Source organism: Euphorbia lathyris, chromosome 6, assembly GCF_963576675.1.
Source record: "Euphorbia lathyris chromosome 6, ddEupLath1.1, whole genome shotgun sequence".
NCBI lineage: Eukaryota > Viridiplantae > Streptophyta > Magnoliopsida > Malpighiales > Euphorbiaceae > Euphorbia > Euphorbia lathyris.
The window spans coordinates 87,931,438-87,955,194 of NC_088915.1; the positions used below are offsets into that span (position 1 = coordinate 87,931,438).

The 23,757-nt window shown below is 34.0% G+C and overlaps 2 protein-coding genes across 5 annotated transcripts; both read right to left on the reverse strand.

The window, feature by feature from the left end:
• Positions 1-9,750: 9,750 nt before the first annotated feature.
• On the reverse strand, positions 9,751-11,201 carry LOC136232922 (ATP synthase gamma chain, chloroplastic). Its single transcript, XM_066022407.1, has one exon. The coding sequence runs from the start codon at positions 11,199-11,201 to the stop codon at positions 10,074-10,076; it is 1,128 nt and encodes a 375-aa protein (XP_065878479.1). The 3' UTR covers positions 9,751-10,073.
• A 195-nt stretch (positions 11,202-11,396) lies between these two features.
• On the reverse strand, positions 11,397-15,859 carry LOC136232921 (pentatricopeptide repeat-containing protein At1g11710, mitochondrial). Of its 4 annotated transcripts, none has more exons than XM_066022404.1 (3): positions 15,583-15,859; positions 13,069-15,417; positions 11,397-11,535 (listed from the first exon to the last, which is right to left on the reverse strand). In XM_066022404.1, the coding sequence occupies exon 2, from the start codon at positions 15,089-15,091 to the stop codon at positions 13,124-13,126; it is 1,968 nt and encodes a 655-aa protein (XP_065878476.1). In that variant the 5' UTR covers positions 15,092-15,417; positions 15,583-15,859; the 3' UTR covers positions 11,397-11,535; positions 13,069-13,123. The 4 variants fall into 4 exon arrangements, with proteins under 4 accessions (XP_065878476.1, XP_065878477.1, XP_065878478.1 ...); XM_066022405.1 differs by having other exon boundaries at positions 13,069-15,484; XM_066022406.1 differs by having other exon boundaries at positions 13,069-15,130; positions 15,241-15,859.
• Between the last annotated feature and the right edge of the window lie 7,898 nt (positions 15,860-23,757).

Genomic DNA, 23,757 nt, shown 5'->3' on the forward strand with positions numbered 1-23,757 from the left:
CCATATCCCAAGTCTATTCTATCATGGGAATGATTAGGACCACAGACTTGTATATTCGATGACTGTATGGTAGTAATTGATACTAGCCATAGCACTTGATAAGTCAGTTGTGAATATGGGTACATGTTGTATACATGTGACTGGATCGATCCGCTCGAGAAAACTACATGGTGGTTGTGTCATTAGTTATTCTTAAGTAGGTCTCTAACTATCTTCAGACCAGATTTCATTATAATATCAATATGGGATCCGGTTCACTTTGACATACGCCTAACAGGTCTGTAACAGGATGCTAAATACGGGTATGATTGGGTGAACAGGTGAACACGTTGGTATTGATATTGAAGTGATGGAATTACCACTCATGTAATAGTGAGATGATATCACATGCCACTTGATAAGTGAGATTGATAAGTGTGTGGCCACACCCTGATAAGTAGTTTACTTATCTGTTTCATCAATCTACTTAAGATCAAGAAATATCATAAACATCAGAGAGGATGACAGCCGCCATGCCTCTAGTTTATAATATCGATATCAAATGGTAAAAGAAGTTAAGAGATAACTACAGGGTCTCTGCATCTTTAGACTGCTGAAACTCTGTCTTGGTTAGGGACAGTAATGGTTTGCTAGAACCCACTTACTGTTTGTGGGTCGTGGGCCCACTGCTAACTAAGGACAGTCCCATAGGATCGTGCACATCGAACATCTGAGTTAGAACTTATAGAACGGTACATTGGAAAGATGAAATTAATTAATTGGTTGACAGTAAAATGTCAAGGTAATTAATTGGTGGTTAATTAATTGATTAATTGGTACTTCGTATCAAGGTAATTGATTAATGGTTTTAAGTGTTGGGTATTTAATTGATTAATTAGTTTACGGGATGTAATTAATTAATTTGTAAATTAATGAAATTGCATTCAGTGAATAATTAATTAGATTAATACGTCAATTTATTAATTAGTGTTATTCATTTAATTGGGGTAATTAAATTTAATCTAATCACAACTAATTGCATAGAATAAATACTATTGGTATTTATTTATGTAATTAGATTAGGATTGGATTAGTTTTGTAATTAACCAATTAACCCTAAACCAATTAGGTTTAGGAATACACTATATATATAAATTAAAACACTCTAAAACCCTAACTCAAAAACACAATATTTCGGCCACCACTAATCCTAAGCATAGGATTTTCGGCAAAGCTCCACTAAATTGAGAAAGTGGGATTTTATTGAAAAATTTCCTTTCCTCTCCAGTTCTTCTCCGTTCTTCGGCTAGCACCGGTTCTGACTCAATAGCTGTTCGTGCACCTGACTACGGAGATCTTACTACCTTGTGGATTCTTCAGCCGTCTCTAGAAGAGACAGTCCGGGTATGTCTATATCCTTAAACGGATCAAAAGGTTTTATTTAATCAATGGTTAACGGACAAAGATCAAACTCAAAGGGATTAGAAATAAATTTTAAACCGCAATTCCGCTGCGCTACAGTTGATTAACTGGCCATAATCCCTAACAACAACCTCAACCTTTTGAGGCGTGAGCATAGATCGACTCGGCATCGGATGCTTTCCTTTTTCCGACGCCGCAATGTGGAGACTTCACCTACACCTCCGGATTCCCCGCCTCGAGCATAGGTTGTTTCATTTCATTTTATTTTTCTCTTGTTATATTTGGTACAATTTTAATTTTTATATGTTTGGTACATTTTCTATTTTCAATTTTATGTTGGATGTTTAATTTCCTACAATTTTAATCTTTGTTTCGTATGCCTTATTTCGTATTTATATTTTTTATGTTTTCTCACTTTTTGCACCAATGAGGACATGGTCCAATTTAAGTGTGGGAGGAGATATACATATATCATTTCCATATATACGAATAAATGCTACGAAAATATCATTTTGCAAAACGAATAAAAGCAACGAATAATTTTTATACAAATGCAACACATTTTGTTTTTCAACACTAATATATTGCAACACATTTTTTTCATATGTTCATAAATTAACCATAAGTTAATATGATTATTTGTTTAGGTTATCATTATCGTTAGAAAGAATATTTTTATACGTATACGGGTAATATTTTTCAAAAATTTTCACAAATCTGAAATTTTTTTCACAAATCTCCGATACGATTTTAAGTAAAATTGTCTCGAGTGAATGTATTTTAGTTTCAAAAATTCTTTATATTCAATCTCTATTTTATATCATGCAATTCATGATACAATAAATCTTATTTTAAGTTTTCAATTAGGTTTATATGCATTAAATTGAACTAACAATTTTTAGCTCGGTTTGATTTCGTCTTACATTAACACCAATTGAAGTTTTTAAGGAAACTTTAGCCATAATACATGTTGAATTTTAAGTCAATATAGGATGAATGTGCTATCTTTCTTTTTCCCAAATTACAATTTTTATAATTCATATTAATTAATCAATTCATTGAATTCTTAACTTTTGGCCACGATTGAGACCAACCTTATCACAATCGAGGTATGAAAGGGAAGAATAATTAAGTACTGTTTACTTTTGGCCACGGTTGCGACCACCCTTATCACAATCGAGGTATGGAAGGAACGTTTAAACAAAAAATAAACGTGTATAAGTTTAAAGTAACGATTGCGTCCACCCATGACATGGTCGGTACCTCTTAAGCGAACACAAAGCAATAAAATACGTATAAAGTTACGATCAAGACCACCTTTATCTCGGGCGTAACCAAGTAAATAAATTAATCCTAAGTACTTATTTAAATATATAATATATCTCACATATTAGTTTAGGTTTGGGAAAGAAATTTTGTGCTTTGAAATGCCTTGAGACGAAAGACTCAATAACATGCGTGCTTATATCGTCCCGAATGCTTCAATTCAAAATTGGAAATACAAGACAAATGATATATCGTATATTATACTAAGTTAGTTTGATGTTTTGCGTATAAATTTGCCATGCGAAGTTAGTCTTTTCGGCTTAACTAATTTAAAAGGTAATACAAAGATATATGTTTTATTTTCATAACGAGATTAGTTTAAGAATAAATTCAGTGAAATTTTGCTCGGGACTAGCAAAAGATTAAGTGTGGAGATTTGTTAAGCCCAAAATATACCTAAAATATCATCATTAATTACATCAATATTGCTACGAATTTATGCTATTTATAACTGTTTAGAAAGCTTTTACTCTCGAATATGTTTCTTTCTTGTAAGGTACATAAATATTTGGTAAAATCCAAATAGGAACGAAAAGAGCTCAAAAACAGAAGAAAAACCCTACAAAAGGAGTCGAAGACGACAGAAACTAATAACGTTAAATCGAGGACGCGAACGAAAGCAGAAGAACTGAAAAACGTTCCGTGCCGCGACCGCGGCCCCCAAATTCACGGTCGCGACACGCGTTCCTCAGTTTCCCCTTCCTTCCGTTTGAAGACCAATTGATGCTCCCCCATTCTCGGTAGAGAATTTAATATTCTCTGTACGAGCAGGAGTTTGTAGAGGCCTAGTTACACACTTTCGTTTTCGACGAAACCCGATCGTTCGGATAAAGACGTCCTTTCGCAACGGACACGATCCTTCACAACGGACACGACACTTCAATCAAGACTCTTCAACATCTATAAATAAAGAGTTGATGGAGAGTTGAAGATATGTAGAAAAAAGAGATTAGTATAGAATTTATGCAGAAATTCCGAGTCAAGTGATTCAGAAGTTAGATTTCGATTCTGTAAAAAGCAATATGTTGTACACACATTGTTTATTCAATAATAACAAGTTTAGTAGCGTTTAGAAATTATTCCAGTTTAGTTTTCATTTTGGTAGTAGACCGACCCAGTCTCTATTACGAAGATTCAACGAGAAGATTGAGTAGAGGATCCGCCCATGAGCCTGACAAACTCTAACGAAACCCAAGGAAAGGATTGACAACCCGTTCACTTTCAAGTCGTCGAATGTTTCCATGCTCCATGTTCTCTGTAAACTTGTATCAATTTATATTTCATCTAATAAAGTCTGTTCTATTCGATAGATTTTTATGCAGCACTTATAGTAACCAATCCACTAAAGTGACTGCTGGTGTTTTCATTAAAACGTATTTAATCCAAAATCTTTACAAGGAAACTTTGTTGAACACTTAGACAAATTATTATCTCGAAAGAGTTTTAATTTGATTAAGGGCAACTATCCCGAAAGGGTTTTGTCATGTTCAAAGCCAATTAATTAGAGGTTCCGTCATTTATTTCATCTTTATAATTCGTACAAAGTTTAAAGTTGTTTTCTTTGCTTAATGCAAATAAATACATTTGTTTACTTTTCTAAAAAGTACTAAACGTTCCTATCTTGCAAATTCATTCTTAAATCAGAATATTTTCTAACGTTTTCATAATCTAATCTAATTCTCATTCTAGCAATTTCAAAACCAAAACCGATTAAACAATTTTTTTCCATGTCATAAACCTAAAAGTAAATTTAACCGATTGTAAATAAGTTTTGTTAAAAAACGTTCCCTGTGTGATCGATATCTTTTATTACTATAAGCGTATACCGTGCACTTGCGGAAATCGCTCAACACCTGGCACCTGAGGAAATCAGACGACAGGATTGGCCTGCAAGCCAGAAGCTGACCAGAGCCTTGTCTCCCAAAAGAGCCGTTTTGGATTCAACGGACAAATCAAATTCAAATGATTTGATCCTCAGATTGCAACTATAAAGGGACAAGCATACCTCTTGGATCATCGCCGATTTACAGAAAATACAAGAGAGAAATACAAGCAAAAAGCAGATCAAAACAAAAGAGATCTTACACCAAACTTCTATCCTTGTGTAAATGCTAGAGTGATTTTTGTAATCATCTAAAGTGTTCTTTGTCTGAAAAAGAACAAGTTTGTATCAATTGTATTATTGAGAGAATTGTGCTGAGTGTTTGGTTGTAAATACTCAGTGATAGAGAAACCTAAGTGTTCGGTTATAGCACTTAGTAGGAGTTGAGTAGACGAATAGAGGAAGGTACTCTTACATATTCAATTGCCTTGTAAACGGTTTGTGCTCTACCTTTAAAGAGCTCAGTATTGGATTTAAAAAGCCCGGAGGGATTCTGGGGACTGGACGTAGGCGGAGAGGCCGAACCAGGATAAGTCGTACTGAGTAATTTCTAACTCTCTCTCAATATATATATTTATCTGTATGTGTTGCTTGTCATATTTACTCAGCATATAAAATTGCTTAAACTGACACTGAGTAAATAGGAGTGCTGAGTTGGAAGCTGACCACAACAGTGTCAATTCCCAAGTCATACGTAAAGTTGTTTTAGTCAACACCTGACTAAAGCTGTCTTACACTATAATCGGCCGTGCTGACCAAAGCTGAGTTGACTAACTCAAGAAAATAAATTAAGTCAGCTTAATCAAATTACGAAAAAGTTATATTAGTTCCTAACCCCCCTCTTGGAACTAATCACACGGGACCAACAATAACATCGTATCGATATTGGTCAATATCGATAGATATCGACCAATATCGATACGATGCTATATCGTCATATCTGTCGATATTGATCAGAAATCGACAGATATGGACACTGTCGGGGAAAAATCTGAAATTGATATTCCAACCAAAATGAATTTTCAGACAATAATGCCACTATTTTTTGGGGTTCGCACGACCAGAAAAAACATGAAAAAAGAAGAGAAACAATATACGATGAATGGACTAAGCTTTAAATCTTTTCAATGAAACTAAAAACCAATGAAAAACTTACATGATTGTAAAAATCTTGTTGTATAAACTGTGGGCTGGATTGATTGTTGTAGTATTCGTAGTCGTTATGTAGATTGTTCTGTTCTTTAGAGAGAGAAAGAGAGAGCGAGAGAAAGAGAGGGAAAGACAGAAGTTCTGTTTAGGAAGAATATGAGGGCAAAGTTGGAAGTTGTCTGTTGAAATAGGTTAGTTTTGTAAAAAAATTTTGAAAGAGGCTAGAAATGTAAACTAACCCCTTAAAAGTGACTAGTTTAGTAATTGTCCCTATATATAACCACTTAGAAATTTCTTACTATTTTTTCTTTCTTGGTTTGCGAACTTGGCACTCTGTTTCTAATTATTGACTCATATATACATAAAATCTTTCTTCTTGCGAACTTGACACTCCATTTTTTATTATTTCGTACATTTTTCCTATGGTAATACTTTCAATACATGATTTTACTTCGCATTTTTTGCAAACTGCGAAGCCTGCGAAGGTAAATACTATTTTGCAAAATGACTTTTTCTTCGTAGTTTTCACAAATTGCGAAGCAAAATCGTGTACTGAAGTAGTATTTACCTTCGCAGGCATCGCAGTTTGCGAAAACTGCGAAGTGGTATATAACATTAAAATCATAACATTATCAAAATCATAATAATAAAATTGCAACAATAATTATAACATTAAAATCATACCATTATCAAAATTTACAACAAGATTGCAACAATAATTCAAACCCTAAACCCCAACAATGTGCTTCCAGATTAGAATGATTAGCAAAAATGTTGTAGAAGCACACTTTCTCTCTAGTGTGCTTCTAGGATATTTGATAGAGAGTGTGCTTCTAGAGCATTTGCTAAGAAGTTCAGAAGCAAAAGGAACTAGAACATTTGGTGAAGTTCAGAAGAAAAAAGAACTAGAATATTTGGTCTTCACCATCTTCATCACATCCCAATCACCCCTCACTGTGATTGATGCCCATGTATTCAAACTAAGTAGATACTTGAATTTGATGCCTTGGTCTTCACCATCTTCATCACATCTCAGTCTCCCCTCACCGTGATTGATGTTAGTGAACTTTATCCATTTTTACATTATGACCACTGAACTTCATTTCTTCCCAGTATGGCCACTGAACTTTACACTTTTTAACACCGGTGACCACTCAATTTTAACTAACTTCTCAAAATGACCGTTAACAATCATCAACGATCTTAAAATGAAAATATACAAGAATTAAAGTTGTTCAGAACAACATTTACCATGAGACCACATTTTTTATTTTCGAAAATTACATTTTTTGGAGCTCTCTCTCTCTAAAAAATCACTTTCTCTCTCCTAACCAAACAACACCTAAATGACCTCAAAACGAAAATTTTCAAGAATTAAAGTTCCTTAGAATATTATTAACGCTTTGGATTTTTTATTTTTAGCCGTCAACGGTCGTTTTGAGGCGTTGAGTGGCCACCGGTGTTAAAAAGTGTAAAGTTCAGTGGTCGTACCAGGAAGAAATGAAGTTCAGTGGCCATAATGTGAAAATGGGTAAAGTTAAGTAGCCATGGGTGTAATTTACCCGAGAATAAAGACCCTTTAGTGATTTGATGAGTGAATAATAGTTTATTGAGTTAGTTTTTAAACCGAACTCCTCAAAATTTAATTTAAGAGCTCAATATAAGAGTCTTTTGGAGATACTCTAACATTGTATTTTAATGTTGAGTGCTCGTGAATTTTTATTTCACACTTCATATAGCTCTAAGATAAGATGGAGCGTGCGCCTTAGACACGAGGTGGGTGTACCAAGTATCTCACATTGTTTAATTAGCAAATCATTATTCTTTATAGATGTAGGACAATCTCTCTCTACACGTATCGCTTAATTAGTGAATCATTTTATTCTTTATAAATACAAGTCTTTCGTTTTTTAGGTATGTTTTTCCAACACACAAGACCTTCGACAAAAATCTTCAGTCATGTATCCGGATTTCGAATTGTCAAACCATGTATATTGAATGGTTGTGAGTAAGGACCATTGGAGATGGTCGAAGTAGAGTTTGGAAAAAGAAAAATTATTTATCCTATTTCACACCTATTACAAGCATATATTGAATGAATTTACCACAACTTTAAGCAGAAATTGTTGAGATGGAAACGCTAATATACACAGTGACAGAACCAGAATTCACTGATAGTAGAGGTACTTATGGCGGTCTCTCATAATTTATGGATTCTAAATTGATATTTTTATGTGTGTTTTTACATAAAAAAACCTGTATGCAGTTTCCCACATTTTCCGACAACCAATAAGTGCTTAAGCTCCTCGTGGATACATCACTAAATATACATATAATTGTCGGAGATTAATATAAGATATATGATTGGGCCTTAACTATTAGTTCGAGCTTTTAGTTCAATTGGTTCCATGACATGGTATCAGAGCCAGTGTGACCAAGTGGTCCTGGGTTCGATTCCTGGCAACCCCATTTGTTGAGTTATTTGCAAGACATGGTAATATGAGCCTGTGTTGTCACGCTTCAAGCCCAAGTGAGCTTTTAGCTAAAACGGTTCCATGACATGGTATCAGAGCCGCTCGGACCAAACGGTCGAGGGTTCAAGTCCCGGCAACCTCATCAATTTGTGGAATTAAAAACACATGGCGGGATGAAACTAGACTAGGCAAGAGGATTAACCACATATTCGGATTTTAGATTGTGAGAGTCGGTACAACACCGGTGTTCAAAACACGGTAAGAAAGCAAAGAACTCGTTATATAATCAACAGGTTCAGTGTAAAATGTTATTGCAATAAATGTTCCGACTTTCGATTCCGTTGTTCCAAATAGAAGTAATCATATGTCAACCGTGTCACATGTTCATATTTGACACTAAACCCGATGATGATTAACATGTTCTTCACATTTGAAATCGATGTTTTGAACACCAAATTCGAGAGCCTATCAAACATGTCACATGGTGATATTTGACACTAAATCCAATGATTAGATTACCATGTTTTTCACATTTAAAACCAGTGTTTTTCAACACCGAATTCGGGAACGTGAGTTACCTTTAACTCGATTAAAATCATCAATTACCCTTTGAATATATCCTCATAATGTGAGGGAAAATCCCTTAATCTTATTTATCAAATAAAATGCAGTTCTCAATGTGCAAAGAGAGGTTTACAAGCAATATGAGAATTACAATTTAAGTAAAGTTTAAAAAAAAAAATTATTCATCCTATCTCATACCTATCATCAAAACAAGCATATATTGAATGAATTTACCACAACTTTAAGTAGAAATTGTTGAGATGGAAACACTAATATACATAGCGACGAATCTAGAATTCACTGGTAAGAGTGTTTATGGTGGTCTCTCGTAATTTCTGGATGCTAAATTAATATTTTTTTTAATGTTTTTACATTAAAAAAAATTAAAACCCTATACACAGTTTACATAGAATTTTCAAATCTACGGAAAAAGCCATAGGAACAATGCAACAATTCGGTGTTTTGAAATTGTTGTTCCAAATACAAGTATCATATGTCAAACGTGTCACATGCTGATTTTTGACACTAAATGAACCTATAAAATGTGTCAGATGCTGATATTTGACACTGAATCTGATGATTGGATTACCATGTTTTTCACATTTAAAACCGGTGTTTTGTTATACTGAATTCATGAACCTCGACCGTGTCACATATTGTGAATTCGATGATTGGATTACCATGTTCTTCACATTTGAAACTGATGTTTTGAACACCGAATTCGGAAACCTATCAAACGTGTCGGCGTGTCACATGCTGACAGTTGACACTGAATCCGATGATTGTGAAACCGATATTTTGAACACCGAATTCGGGAACCCTTCAAACGTGTCACATGATGATATTTGACACTGAATCCGATGATTGGATCACCATATTCTTCGCATTCGAAACAGGTGTTTTCAACACAGAATTCAATCCCTTTGACACGATTAAAATCACCATTACAATGAATTACCCTTGAATATATCCTTAATCTTATTTATCAAATAAAGAGCAGTTCTCAATATGCAAAGAGAGGTTTACAAGCAACATGAGAATTACAATGTAAAGTTTGGGGAAAAAAATTATTTGTCCTATGATACCTATTATCAAAACAAGCATATATTGAATGAATTTACCACAACTTTAAGAAGCAGAAATTATCGAGACGGAAACACTAATATACACAGTGACAGATCCAGAATTCACACGCTATGTTTTCTGACTACCAGTAAGTGCTCAAGCCTCCCTTAGCCCCCCGGATCCGTCCCTGAATATACATATAATAAACTAGATTAGACAAGAGCATCAGCACCGGCAACAATCTCCAAAATTTCTCCAGTAATCTTAGCCTGACGCTTCCGGTTATAAATCCGAGAAAGTTCCTTCTGCAAATCACTAGCATTATCAGTTGCATTGCTCATAGCACTCATTCTAGCCGCAAGCTCACTCGCCAAAGATTCCTGCAACGCTTTCAAAATCTGACTATTCAAATACAATGGCAAAAGAGCATCAAGAATCTGAACCGGATCTTGCTCGAATTGCAAAATCGCAGAGAAATCCGCAGTTTTAGTCCTCGTAACACCTCTTTCAACCGTCAATTTACCTTCCTTTGTTGTCAATCTGAAGAACTCATCTTCTGCAGCATCCACACAGTTTCCATTAATGTCACAGATTTCCCCCTTTGGTGAAAGTGGAAGCAAAGTATGAATTACAGGGCTAGATTTGATTAGAGACACAAATTTAGTGTACAGAAGCTCAACTTTATCCACTTCTTCACTAACAAACAATGAAAAAACATCATCAGCAATTGCTTGAGCTTCTTTAGCTGTAGGAAGATTAGTCCCTTCAATAAACCTATCCACCGGAATATAAGGTCGCCGGCCGAAATACGAGTTCCCTTTCTTTCCAACACTGATAACAGTATACTCAACACCAAGACCTTTCAATTCTCTCATTCTAGCCTCAGCTTTCTTCAGCATGTTATTGTTATAACCCCCGCAAAGACCTCGATCCCCGGTAATCACAACTAACGCTACTTTCTTCACAGGTCTAACTTTGGTTAAAGGAGCATCAACATCCTCAATTTGAAGCTGTTCATTGATGTTATAAAGAACTTCCACAAGAGTTTCAGAGAAAGGCCTACCATTAACAACAGCTTCCTGAGCTCTTCTCACTTTTGCAGCAGCAACAAGCTTCATAGCTTCTGTGATCTTCTGTGTGTTCTTGACAGAGGCAATTCGGTTGCGGAGATCACGGAGACTGCAGTGAATTGGGGTTACAGAAGAGGATCTTGACGGGTTGTTTGAGGGTGAACCAGAAGGGAGGTGAAAGGGGTTCAGAGAAGAGCAGAAAGAGAGTGAAGAAGTATCAGAAAGAGATGATTTTGAAGAAACACACATTGTTAGATTTGAGCAAGACATGGTTGAGGTGGAGAAGAAGAAGAAGAGGGGGGAATTCTGCAATAAATTTCTGCAATTTGGGGTTTTACAATTGGATTAGAAAAGGAAGGTCTTATCTTTTTTTTTTTCTGGTTTTATGGTATGGAGGAAAAGAGAGGAGGGAATGAGTGGAGGAAGAGGGGGGAAGTGGATGAGGTTTGGGGATAAGGATTTTGACAGGTGGAGATTTTTTGGGAGGGAAGAATTTAATGATCTGATGTGGCAAGATCTGATTGGAGGGATAGTTTTTTCTATCATACTATTGGTTGTACAGAGTGAGAGGTATATGCGGCTGTGCGACTTTGATTCTCTCTGCCTGCCAGTTTTATTATATCAGTGAAAGTTGAAGTTAAAACTGGCTGCCAAAAAAGTTGATTGACCCGAATTTACAAACTATCTCGTTAATCCTCTAATTTTGTTTAGAATAATATGATTAACTCTTTAAGTTCACGTAACAAAATAAATTTAATTTTGGACAAATTGAATTGTATATCATTTCATTCAAATTCAAGGAATCCATCGATCGCAAATTCAGAGAACTAATAGAGCAATTTAAACAAATTAAGGTGATCAATATATCATTTTAAGCAAATTCAGAAGGCTAACGAGACACTTTGCCATTTCGAAAAGCCAATCGACTTTTTGAGTAAAGTTCAGGGCTAATGATGTGTTAAGCCTAAAACTGCAGTTTCTTACTTAGGCAAAGCCACCCAAACTCTTTTACGAAAAATTCTATAATAGTCCCGATTCATGCCTCAATCCCTGTCCTGAAGAATCAATAAATACATATTCATTGGTTCAGTTGATTTGGGTCGAAACCATGATAGAATTTTTCCTACCCTTGGCAAGTTCGCCTAATTTCATACATCATTAATGAGTCATTTTCTCAATTATAAATCACGTTATTTCACTCCATATATTTTAACAAGAATTAAAGTTTTATGATAATGATCAAAATTTTGAAAAAAATAAAAAGTTCTTTTAACCCCTATTGTACATCAGTAATAGTATTCCATCGTTTTCATGTATGAAAAATGTGATTATAAGGGGTAAATTACACTCATAGCTCCTCAATTTACTCTTATTTTCATCATGCCCTAATTTCAAAACATAACATTATGACCCATAAATATGCACTTTAATAACAGAATGACCCTTTTCCCAATTAATAAAGATGACCTCTCTAAGAGTATGTGATACTCTTTAAATAACTTTAAACTGTTAGAAATATTTGATTTTGTGGTCATTTAAGTTTTGTTTGGTTACGAGAGAGAAAGTGACTATTTAAAGATAGAAAGGTCCGAAAATGGTGATTTGGAAAGTCGAAAACAACAGTTTCATAGAAAATATTGTTCTGAACTTTTGTCTACTTCTTGGGCTTTTTCATTTAAGATTGTCATCGGTTATTTTGACTTGGTCAACGGTAAAAGGGTCATTAATGTTAGTAAAGTACGAAATTCAGGGATCATAATGCCCGGTTTTAAAATTCAATGGCCATAATGAAAGTAAAAGAAAAGTTGAAGGGTCATGGATGTAATTTACCCGTGTTATAAGAAATAAAAAATTTGGAGCCACATAATGCGAATTCATCATCCAACAATTTGACACCTTTGATGTTTCCTTTTCCTTTTCGGAAACTTCAGAATGAAAATTTACTAATACCATCTTTTCTGTTAAAATGATTCTAGATTCTAGTGTCAGTGAAGTTCTTTTTTTTTTAAGCTCGTTTTTGTTGTTAAAAACCCGCTTGAAACTTGCTTTTACAAATCGGGGCAAGAGACTCTTTTTCTCTTCAAGGCATATTCATATATTGAAGAAAGGCAAATATAATTAAGAAACAAGAATATACCATCATATAAGGAGCACGGACACGACACGAGAAGCGAATCACAGCACCACCGAACTCAGGAATCAACGTTTTCATTCGGAAGAAGCGGACTAACTAAAGCATTATACGTCTGTTTATCAGGAACTACTCCTTTAAGCACCATGTAGTCATGGAATTCAATCACTTCTTTGGTGCTGCAATTCTTCCTGAAACTTGTTATGAGAGTAGTGTATGTTATATGATCGGGTATAATACCCCGAATGACCATCGTCTCCGTTAGTTCTTTCGCTTGTTGAAGACAACCGAGCTTGCATAGAACATTTATCAATGTGTTATAAGTGGCATGACTAGGTGAAATTCCTGCATTTCTAATTTCTGAAGACAAAGCAAATGCCTCATCAATCTTCCCACTCTTGCAATACGCATTCATCAACGTGTTATACGTTATGACATCGAACGAATTAGTCCTCTTTAATGTATCGATAAGAAGTCTTGCAAGATCGATGAATCCCGCCTTGCATAAACCGTTGACAACAGAATTGTAAATTAACAAATTGGGGGTTTTGCCTGCCATAATCATTTGATCATAGACATGAATTGCATCTTCAACACGACCCTCTTTGCAGTGGCCATCAATCAGAGTACCGAACGTAACAACATCGGGGACTAATCCGCGGACGTACATACTGGCCAATAATTGCTTAGCTCCTGCAAAATCATTGTTTCTACACAAGTAATAGATAAGAATATTGTGTGAAAACGCGTCTCCGAATAGGTTATCTTCGAGAATCTTGTTATGAAACTTCAGAGCTTCGTTGATACGACCATTCCTGCAAAGACCCTCGATGAGAATCGAATATGTGAACTGATCCGGGCGTATCTGCTTATCAATCATGTCCTGCAACAGCAAACAAGCTCCTTCCATATCTCCTTCCACTGAAAGCTGATGAATGATTGAATTGTACACAACGGAATTCGGAATCAATCCCTTTTTCACCATTTCATCGCACAACCTAAACGCCTCCTCCAAACTCCCCGCTCGTGCATAGCCATCTACCAAAGTTGCATAAGTCCTCACATTAGGCTCATTATGTTTCTCCATCATTCCATTCCTAATTTCCTCCGCCATACTTAGCTCCCCGATTTTGCAGAACCCGTTGATAAGACAATTATAAGTCACAGAGTCGGGCTTAATCAAACACCCCGACATAGCTTCCATCTTACTAACAAGCTTCAAAGCAAGATCCATAGCACCCATCTTGCAAGCACCATCTATGATAATGTTAAAAGTAACAATATTAGGCCAAATACCGCACTTCAAGCTTCGATAGAATACCGACATTGCTTCGAGTAATTTGCATTCCTTACAAAGAGCATAAATAACCAAATTGTAAGTATTAACATTTTCAACATATCCATAAGAAATCATTTCCGAATACCCGTTCCAAAACTTACTAATCTCATTCAACTTCAACAGATGACTCAAAAAGTTGTTCCAAGCATGAATTGAAACCCAAAAACCCCTAATTTGCAGCTTCTTGATCACTTCATAAGCACACCTGGACGCCCCGAACTGATTACAAGCCCGAACCAATGAATCAAACACGGCTGGACTTGAATTGCACATTCCATAACTATCAACTAATGCATCTAGGATTTCCAAAGGAGAATTTCCATTTGAACTCATCAAATTCCGGATAAGAAACAACGCGTCATCAAACCTTCTCGAGTTCACCAGGACATGAATTACAGAACAAGAAGACTCAATTGAGAGCAAAACACTCCTTCTGTCCCCAACCCAATTGTAAAATTCTAAAGCCAATTGAGGTGAATTTTGAAATTGACAAACAACACGATTCACTAATGAAGAAGTTAAATTGGGGGAAATTTGCTCCATGAAATTCCATTTCCTATGCTTGAGATTAGCACAAATTGCTTTGAAAATAATATCCTCTGTATTAGGGTTTAAGAAACGCCGACCCACATGAAAAGCACGATTCAGGACAGAAAAAGTTCCTCTGCTCAACCAGAAGCTCCAAATCATAGGATACAGAAGACTAAATTCATCAATTAGCTATTTCATCTGTTTAGCACACTGTAAGAACCATATAAACCATGCGAATAGGAATTTGGAGTGCAAATTGCAGAAGACAAGGAATTCGAAGCAAATTAATTGGGGATAATTGAAATTACCTTTCTCCGACTTTGTTATTAACATGTGAACAAAGACTGAGCGACATTTGCTCCATGAAATTCTATTTCCTATGCTTGAGATTAGCACAAATTGCTTTGAAAATAATATCCTCTGTATTAGGGTTTAAGAAACGCCGACCCACGTGAAAAGCACGATTCCAGACACAAAAAGTTCCTCTGTTCAACCAGAAGCTCCAAATCATAGAATACGGAAGATCCAATTCATTAATTAGCTATTTCATCACTGTGAGAACCATATAAACCATGCGAATACGAATTTGGAGTGCAAATTGCAGAAGACAATGAATTCGAAGCAAAATAATTGGGGATGATTGAAATTACCTTTCTCCTTCTTTGTTATTAGCATGTTAACAAAGACTGCTTGTTTATGCTGTTCCGAATACAGGCGGCCACGCCGCGAAGGTCGTAACTTCAAATTCCATGTTTTGTTGTAGTTCTTCGAAGTTCAAATAATTGCCGGCTTTTTTCCTTTTCCGGACTCTGTGTGAATGAATGAAAGCACTTGTGATGGTTTAAATGCACTGTTGGTAACAATGCGCTAGAGCGGTAGGGTTGTTCCAATATGTTCTCTCTCTCGTTAATTCTGGGCTCAACACATCATTTGCAAACTTGTCCAAGAAAAACTTCATTTTTTTCTTGAACTTTTAAAATATCGTAATAGCCGCTTAGTTTATATAAAATATTCACATAATTCACATAATAAATTTAAAATGAAGTTTTTACTTACTCAACTACAAAACTTGTTTTCTATAATATTAGAATCGCATACCCCGATCTTGATATTTTACTTTTTTTAAAACATGTGTAATACATCTTCAGTATTTAACTTACTTTTTTTTTACAATCGATTGATCTGATTATATTTCACGCAAGTTCAGGGGCTAAACGAACATTTTATACAAGTTTAGAAGCTATCAGAACACTTTGAAAGTTTAGAGGGCCAATGAAACTTTTTAGACATGTTTAGGGGCAAATGATGTATTAAGCCTTAATTTTGTCATCTACCCTATGTATACATCATTTCATCATTCATCAATAATGCATGATAAATATAGAATATTGCTATTTACCGCTTCAAATTACCATTCGGAGTCAAAACTGAATTTTTTTAAGAGGATCGGCCAAATTTTGGCCTAGGCGGCATGCCAAATTTTGGCCAGTGTAAAATCGTAAAAATTTTAGTGACGAAATATACTAAATCGTACTATTTTTGTGATGAAAAATGCAAAATTTACTAATTTTTTGTGACGAAAAATGCAAAATCGTCATAAAAAATATATATTATTTTCTTGAGTTAATGTTTCCGACTCGTAATCATCCATTTTCTGGGTTCGGGTTGTCACACATCAATTATTTTTAAAATTTCAATTATTGTTGTTCGGGGAGAATTTTTAGTTTTTTATCAAAATTATGAGAAGGGCAAAAAAATCCAAATAGAGACGGTGATAAGTAATTTACGGGTGGTATTTAGCAACCAACTAAATATATGTATACACATAAATTTATTTTGAAAATTATTACAAAATTATATTGTGTTCGGTATGAGTTTGACAAAAAAATCCAATGAACGGCCGCACTACGCGTCCCACCACAAGGGTGTACTGGGGGCAAGCCTTCCCCTGCCAATTTATTTGGCAAGAGGCCGCTCCTAAGACTCGAACCCGTGACCTCTTGGTCACACGACAACAACGTTTACCGTTGCGTCAAGTCTCGCCCTCCAATCCAATTTACCAATATTAAAGATAAATTGCTCTTGATTGATATTTTTGCGTAATAAAAAATATATATTTAAGATGTCTAAGGTTTAGAATTTCGAAGAAAACAGAGAATAGGAGAAAGAAAATATTTCAAACAAAAACATCTTTGTCAAGTTAGTATTTAACGATTTTAGAGAGAATCGCATACATACATTCCAAAAAACGTCTAACCATATGTAATTTACCTTTTTTATTTTTATGGTGCCTTCTATACTTATTCGTTAAAGATCTATAATATTAGTAAACTAAACCAATTTTAAATATTATTTAAAAATTCCAAATATTTTATTCTCGTATTATGTAGAAATAAAAGAAAATTCTTTTACAATTTTAAAATAAGCTTGAAGATCAAATGTCTCAACAATATCATTTATATATTTTTTTTTTTTAAATTGTCCAATATGTACATAATATGTGATAATAAAAAGTTGGATAAGATGGATTTACACATACTACGTGTATATATGTGCTTTTAATCTGTTAATATCTGGAATTAACCCGGCTTATAAATGTTAGACCCTCAATTATATTGTTAATAATTTTAGAGATAACATTACTCTTGTAGTATTTATATACCTTGAGTGCTCAAATCAAATTAACAGTAAATTGACTTCTGTTATATCCGAAATTATTCCAAAATTATTCCATCTACAACACATTAATTCTATCATTACACGATTTTATGCGTAAAATTTAAATTTATTATCCCCTAGTAATAATAGAATGAATTTTATATTTTATCCCTTTTAAATTATATGATTGAAAAGAATTATTGAAAAGATTAGATTCAATTCGTTTGAAATAAAGTTTATACAATATAAGAAATATATTCTTTTAAATCAAACTTATAAAGAAAATATATCCAATAATATTACTAAATTCACTTAATAAGTAAGGAAGTGTTACACTTATTTATTTTAAACTAAAATAAGAAGAAAGGCACCAAAACATTAGTTGTAAAGGATATGCCAAATCAATTACAAAACCAAAATAATTGAAGCATGCGATCTAGCTGAACTGACATTTTCTAAAAGCAATTTGAAATTAAATGAAATAGAACTAGTCGAAATTCTGAAATAAGATGCCATACGTCGAGTTTTAGTGAAAATATATGCAATCTGAGTATGAGTTGAAACATGAATCAATTTGATGAAGCTTTGATTGACACATTCTCTGGCACAGTGGCAATCAATATCAATATGTTTGGTAGTTTCATGAAAAACAGGATTAGTTCTAGCAATAGATGTCTGACTGTCACATGAAACCAAGGTAGGAAATTGAAGTTAGAAATCAAAATCTGTAAGAAGATAGGATATCCACTTAAGTTCACCACATGTAGAAGCTAAACTTCTATATTCCTCTTTAGCATATGAACGACTAACAACAGTCCATTTCTATGCCTTCCAAGAGATTAAAGATGAACCAAGGAAAATACTAAATCATGTAAGTGATTTTCTTGTAGTTTTGCACCCACCTCAATCAGAATAACAATAGGTTTGGATTGTAAAAGTTGTATGATGAGGATAAAACAAGCTAGAATGCAGAGTTCCCTTCAAGTGTCTTAACACATGGATAACAGCATCAAAATGATGAATATATGACTTCTGCATATATTGGCTTAATTGTTACAATAAGCAAGACCATGGCTAGAGAAATCCAAGTACAAGAGTCTACCAATGATTATTCTATACATTTCTGGATCATGTGCTTCTTCTTTTGGATCAATCATCACAACTCTTGAGGGTAATGGACTGATAGCCACTTTAGCATCCTACAATCCTGGATCTTTTAACATATTTGTATTGTATTTGACATGTGATCGTAATGTTCCCCTTACTAATCTAGCAATCTCAATTCCTAGAAAATACTTTCACAGAACTAATATTCTTTATAGTGAAAAGATAGTATATACGCCTTTTTAACTTCTTCGATACATGCATCATCTGATCTAGTGATTAGAATATCATCTACATAGATGATCAAATCGGTAAAATGACCAGCAAATGAATCTTTCTTTATGAACATATATTCATCATATATTGATCTAATAAATTCAAAAAAATTCTAATTTAGTTGAAAGTTCCTAAGTAAATGCATGTCAGCTTGTTTTAAGCCATATAAATACTTAACAAGCCTGCAAATTTGCCCTGGTCGAGCCTTTTGATATCCTTGTGGTGGCAACAAATACAGCTCCCCAGCTATAGTGGCAACATGACTAAAAGACTTATGAAAGTTTATGCCTTGTATTTAGTTGAAGCCGTTAGCTACTAACCTGGCTTTGAATCTATCAACTTGGCCATTTAGTTTATATTTGATGTGGAAACCACACTTGGATGCAATTGGATTTTTCCCTTTTGGTAAGGTAGTAAGAATCCAAATGATGTTTCTCTCTAATGCTTCCAATTCAGACTGCATTGCTTCCACCCATGGTGGTTCAACTGCATCTTCTTGGTAATTCTTTGGTTTTTTGTATTGAAAGAGATTAGCAATACAAGCTCTGTGTTTTGAGAAAAATTTTGTAACATGAACTAAGTTATGCATACAGTAATAGAATTAGTAGTAGTGCAATGACTAACAAAATCTCTCATCCAAAATGGAGGATTACTCACTCCACTAGACCTTCGGAAACACAAATAAGTATCAATTGTAGGATTAGAAGCTAAGAGGTCTCCCGAAGAAGTATAATGTATTTCAGCAAAAGATAGTGAACTAGTGACTATATTATGTGAATGCTGAGAATTTGGAACTTCAGGTATGTCTCGTCCTTACAAGGCAATTTATCTTCAAAAAATGCAATATCTCAAAAAGTTACAATTTTATGCTGCATTAAGTCGTAAACTTTGTAGCCTTTCTTGCGTGTTGTAAATCCCAGAAAATCCACTTTTCAGCTCTTAACAACATCTTGTCTGTAATTGTATGATTTTTATAAAAACAAAAAATGATAAACACATGGACATTTAAGTAATCTAGTTGTGTACCATGAAATTTGAAATATGGTGATTTCCAACCTAATATTTTGCTAGGCAGTACTTTCACAATTGCGGCTTCCATTAAGGTGGCATCTTCCAAAACAATTTGATGGCAAAGTAGCATGTATTAAAATGGCCTTTGTAACTTTTAGTAAGTGTATGTGCTTACGTTCCACTACCTCATTTTGTTGAACAACTTCTATGATGAACAATGGCTTTTGTTCTAAACAATTCACTACAATGTTTGTTAACAAACTCTCCATCATTATCACTTTTTATTGTTTTTGTCGCACCCTGGCTTCCGGTTTTTACGCGGGTCGGGGTGCGTGGCCGGCTCGATCTGCCTTTCTCGTCTTTTAAGATTTCGAGTCGCCACCAATCATCACTTGGAAACACGTATGCGGGCGTGATTGGTCGCCCTATCTGTTTGATTGACTCTGTGCGGTTTAGGTTTGGTAAAGATGGTCTCTGGAGAGATTCAAGGTTCGTTTTTCCGGTTACGTGTAGGGAAGAGATGTGATCTCACCCTACCCCGCCCCGACGTATCGGTACTATTGTGATATTATGTGTTTGCTATTTGTTTTGCTTTGAATTATCGATATAAACCAGGCACTCGTGGATTTTGGGATTATCGCGCTTAGTATTGTATTCTAATGACGTTTTCACATCGATTAGAATTAATTAGTTATGAATTCGGATGACGTTTTCACATCGATCCGAATTTGGTTACGAATTCGGATGACGTTTTCACATCAATCTGAATTAATTTAGTTATGAATTCGGATGACGTTTTCACATCAATCCGAATTAATTTGGTTTATGAATTCGGATGACGTTTTCACATCGATCTGAATTAAGTTAGTTTATGAATTCGAATAACGTTTTCACATCGATCCGAATTAATTTAGTTATGTATTCGGATGACGTTTTTACATCGATCCGAATTAATATGATTATAAATTCGAATGACGTTTTCACATCGATCCGAATTAATTTAGTTACGAGTTCGAATGACGTTTTCACATCAATCCGAATGAATTTGATTTATTTTCTATTGATTCGAAATAACATTTCAAATTGGTTCATTTTTTATTTTGGGACTACATGTATAACATACACGTAATTTGTATTTTACGAATTGAAATTCAATTTGTCATTCGTATATCACATATACAATGAATAAAAAATATGAATTTAGGTCCAAAATGTTTTGGATATATTATGAATTCAAATGACGTTTTCATATCAATTTGAATTAATTTTATTGACTCGAGATAACATCTCGAATTAAATTAATTTTGATTTAGACTTTTTCGAGGGATCCAAAATAACATTTTGAATCAACTTGTTTTTATATAAATTTACGCATATCATGTGGGTACGCATAAAACATATATATGTACAAAAGCGGAAACATTTAATTACGAATAAAATTACGAATATTAACGATTAGGCTAACAGACATGAAAGACAATTTATTATAGAAATTCAATTAATTAGGATGTACTAAACTATGCTAATAAAAAGTAAACTAATCAATCTAGAAGTCATTAATAAAATTAATCTAAACCTAAAGACTAATTGAATCACCTTTAAATTAATTAAAACCATGAACAAACTAAGCTAATGATCACATAAATAAATTTTAAACTTAAAACATCAACAATAAACTTAAAACATCAACAATTAATTAAAGCATCAAGGTATAAGTTTAGTGGACCTAAGCAAAAATCGGATTGGCAAGTGCTCTTAAGTCCAAAATAGTAATTAAAGCATTAAAAAAAAGTCCAAAGTTAAAACAAGTTTCATTTTAATCCTAAAAGGGTCAAAAATATCATAATTAAGCACAAAATTATAACTAAGTCATATCACCAAATTTAAGTCTTAATATGTCATTATTCTCTATATATATTATGATTTTACACCATAATTTAAGAAATCTAGACTCCAATTCATAAATTATAAACCCTAAAAATATATTTTAGACTTCTAATTTATAAATTCCAATCCTTAAAATATATTAAAAGTACTGATTTTAGTAGTTTGATATAATTCAAAATTTTAATATAATTCAAAATTATGACTTGACATATTGACAGTTGTAAATAGTTTTTAAAAGATGAGTTTATGTGTAATTTTCCCATCCTAAAAACATGTGTTCAAACCTAAATTAGATCTCTCTTACCCTCACTTCATTTTCTTCTTCCTCTTGCCTTTTCACGAAGCCAGAGCTCGGCCTCCTTCATGGCGGCTTCATTTTTGGTCGACTCTCCCTCTACTCTTTCCTCCTTTCTCTTTTCGAAGTCGGGAACCAGCGAGAACGTTGACCAAGGCCTCTATATCTACCTACCTCTTCCCCTTGAAAAAAAGCCCTTACATTGTGTTTTTTTTTATTACAGCCTTTTTCCCCCATTACACTGATAGACTTTCTCTATTTATAGTAGGAGATTTGTCTGTGAATTATTGCTCATCATTTTTCTTTATTTCCTTCTGTACCCTTGAGGGTTGTTTCGTCAATCTGCTTGCCCATTTTCTCTGGTCTCGATACCTGCTGAATATGAGATCATCTTTGTTGAATTGGTGATCTTTTTGGCAAAAATGCTGTTTGGTCCATGTAGTTGTGATTTTTTTGCAGTCTGACGCCGTTGGACTGAATTCTGACCTGAATTTGACGCGGACCCGGATTGAATTTGAATCATTTTTCACCCGAGCGGACTCTGTTGGACTCGTACGGACAAAATCCCGAGCTTTGGAATTTGTTAGGCTTGAACTGATAGTCATTCGTGCTTTGGAATCGGACTTGAACTGACAATTACCCGTGCTTTGGAATCGGGCTTGAACTTTTGGGGACAACGAGAATTTTTGGATATTTCAGACATTGGCGAGCGGGTCTTTGGATCCGTTAAAATTACTGTAAAAAAAACAAAAATAATAAGAGAAATATTTATATTAATAATGCAATATTTATTTATTACCAAAAATTTCATTTTTTAAGCGTTCAATTGTCGTTAATTTATTAACTTCTCAATATTTGAATCCCTTTGTCATAATTCATTATTTAGAAATCAACTATATTCTAAACGTTTAATTATAATGTAAATCATAACCAAAGGTAATATTAACTTTAACTTTAATATATGATATTGCGTTTCTCTTAATTTTCTCTAAACTTTTCTCATCCTCTCTTCTTTTTGTTTGTTCTTTCCTCTCCTCTTGTTCAAACGTTCATTTTTTCCTTTTTTAATATATTGCGGGTTTGACAGTTCTTGGGCCATGGGTGCTCACCCCGCTCTAGTTCTGTCTCATCCCAATTTCTATCAAAAAAAAAAACTTTAATATACGATATTACATCATAATTCGCAATTCAGATTATAAACATTTCTAGATATAGTTTACGACAAATAAATAAGCATTGAAATGTTAATTCGATTGATTGACATCTGAACCTTAATAAATTATAATTCGGATTCAAGCAATTCAATTTTATTCAAAATACGAGGAATATATCTCGAATAAAATTTATAATAGGTTAAATTGTACTTTAATTCTATTAAGTCACATTTCGAATATAATTCGATATTTTTTACCGATTTATACCGAAATATGACAAATTAGTCTTAACAGCACAATTTTTCCCCAATAAATTATTTTCGAGATAATACCATATATTTTGGATAATTCATGAATTGTTCAAATTTTGAGTGAAATTTATTAAAAACTTAAAAATTGGCCCGGACAAAAATGAGTATCTACAACTGCCCCCCTTTATA

What these genes read in the sequence shown, in the direction of transcription:
- LOC136232922 (XM_066022407.1), bottom strand. Translation starts at nt 11,201, where the DNA reads ATGTCTTGCTCAAATCTAACAATGTGTGTTTCTTCAAAATCATCTCTT.
- LOC136232921 (XM_066022404.1), bottom strand. Translation starts at nt 15,091, where the DNA reads ATGATTTGGAGCTTCTGGTTGAGCAGAGGAACTTTTTCTGTCCTGAAT.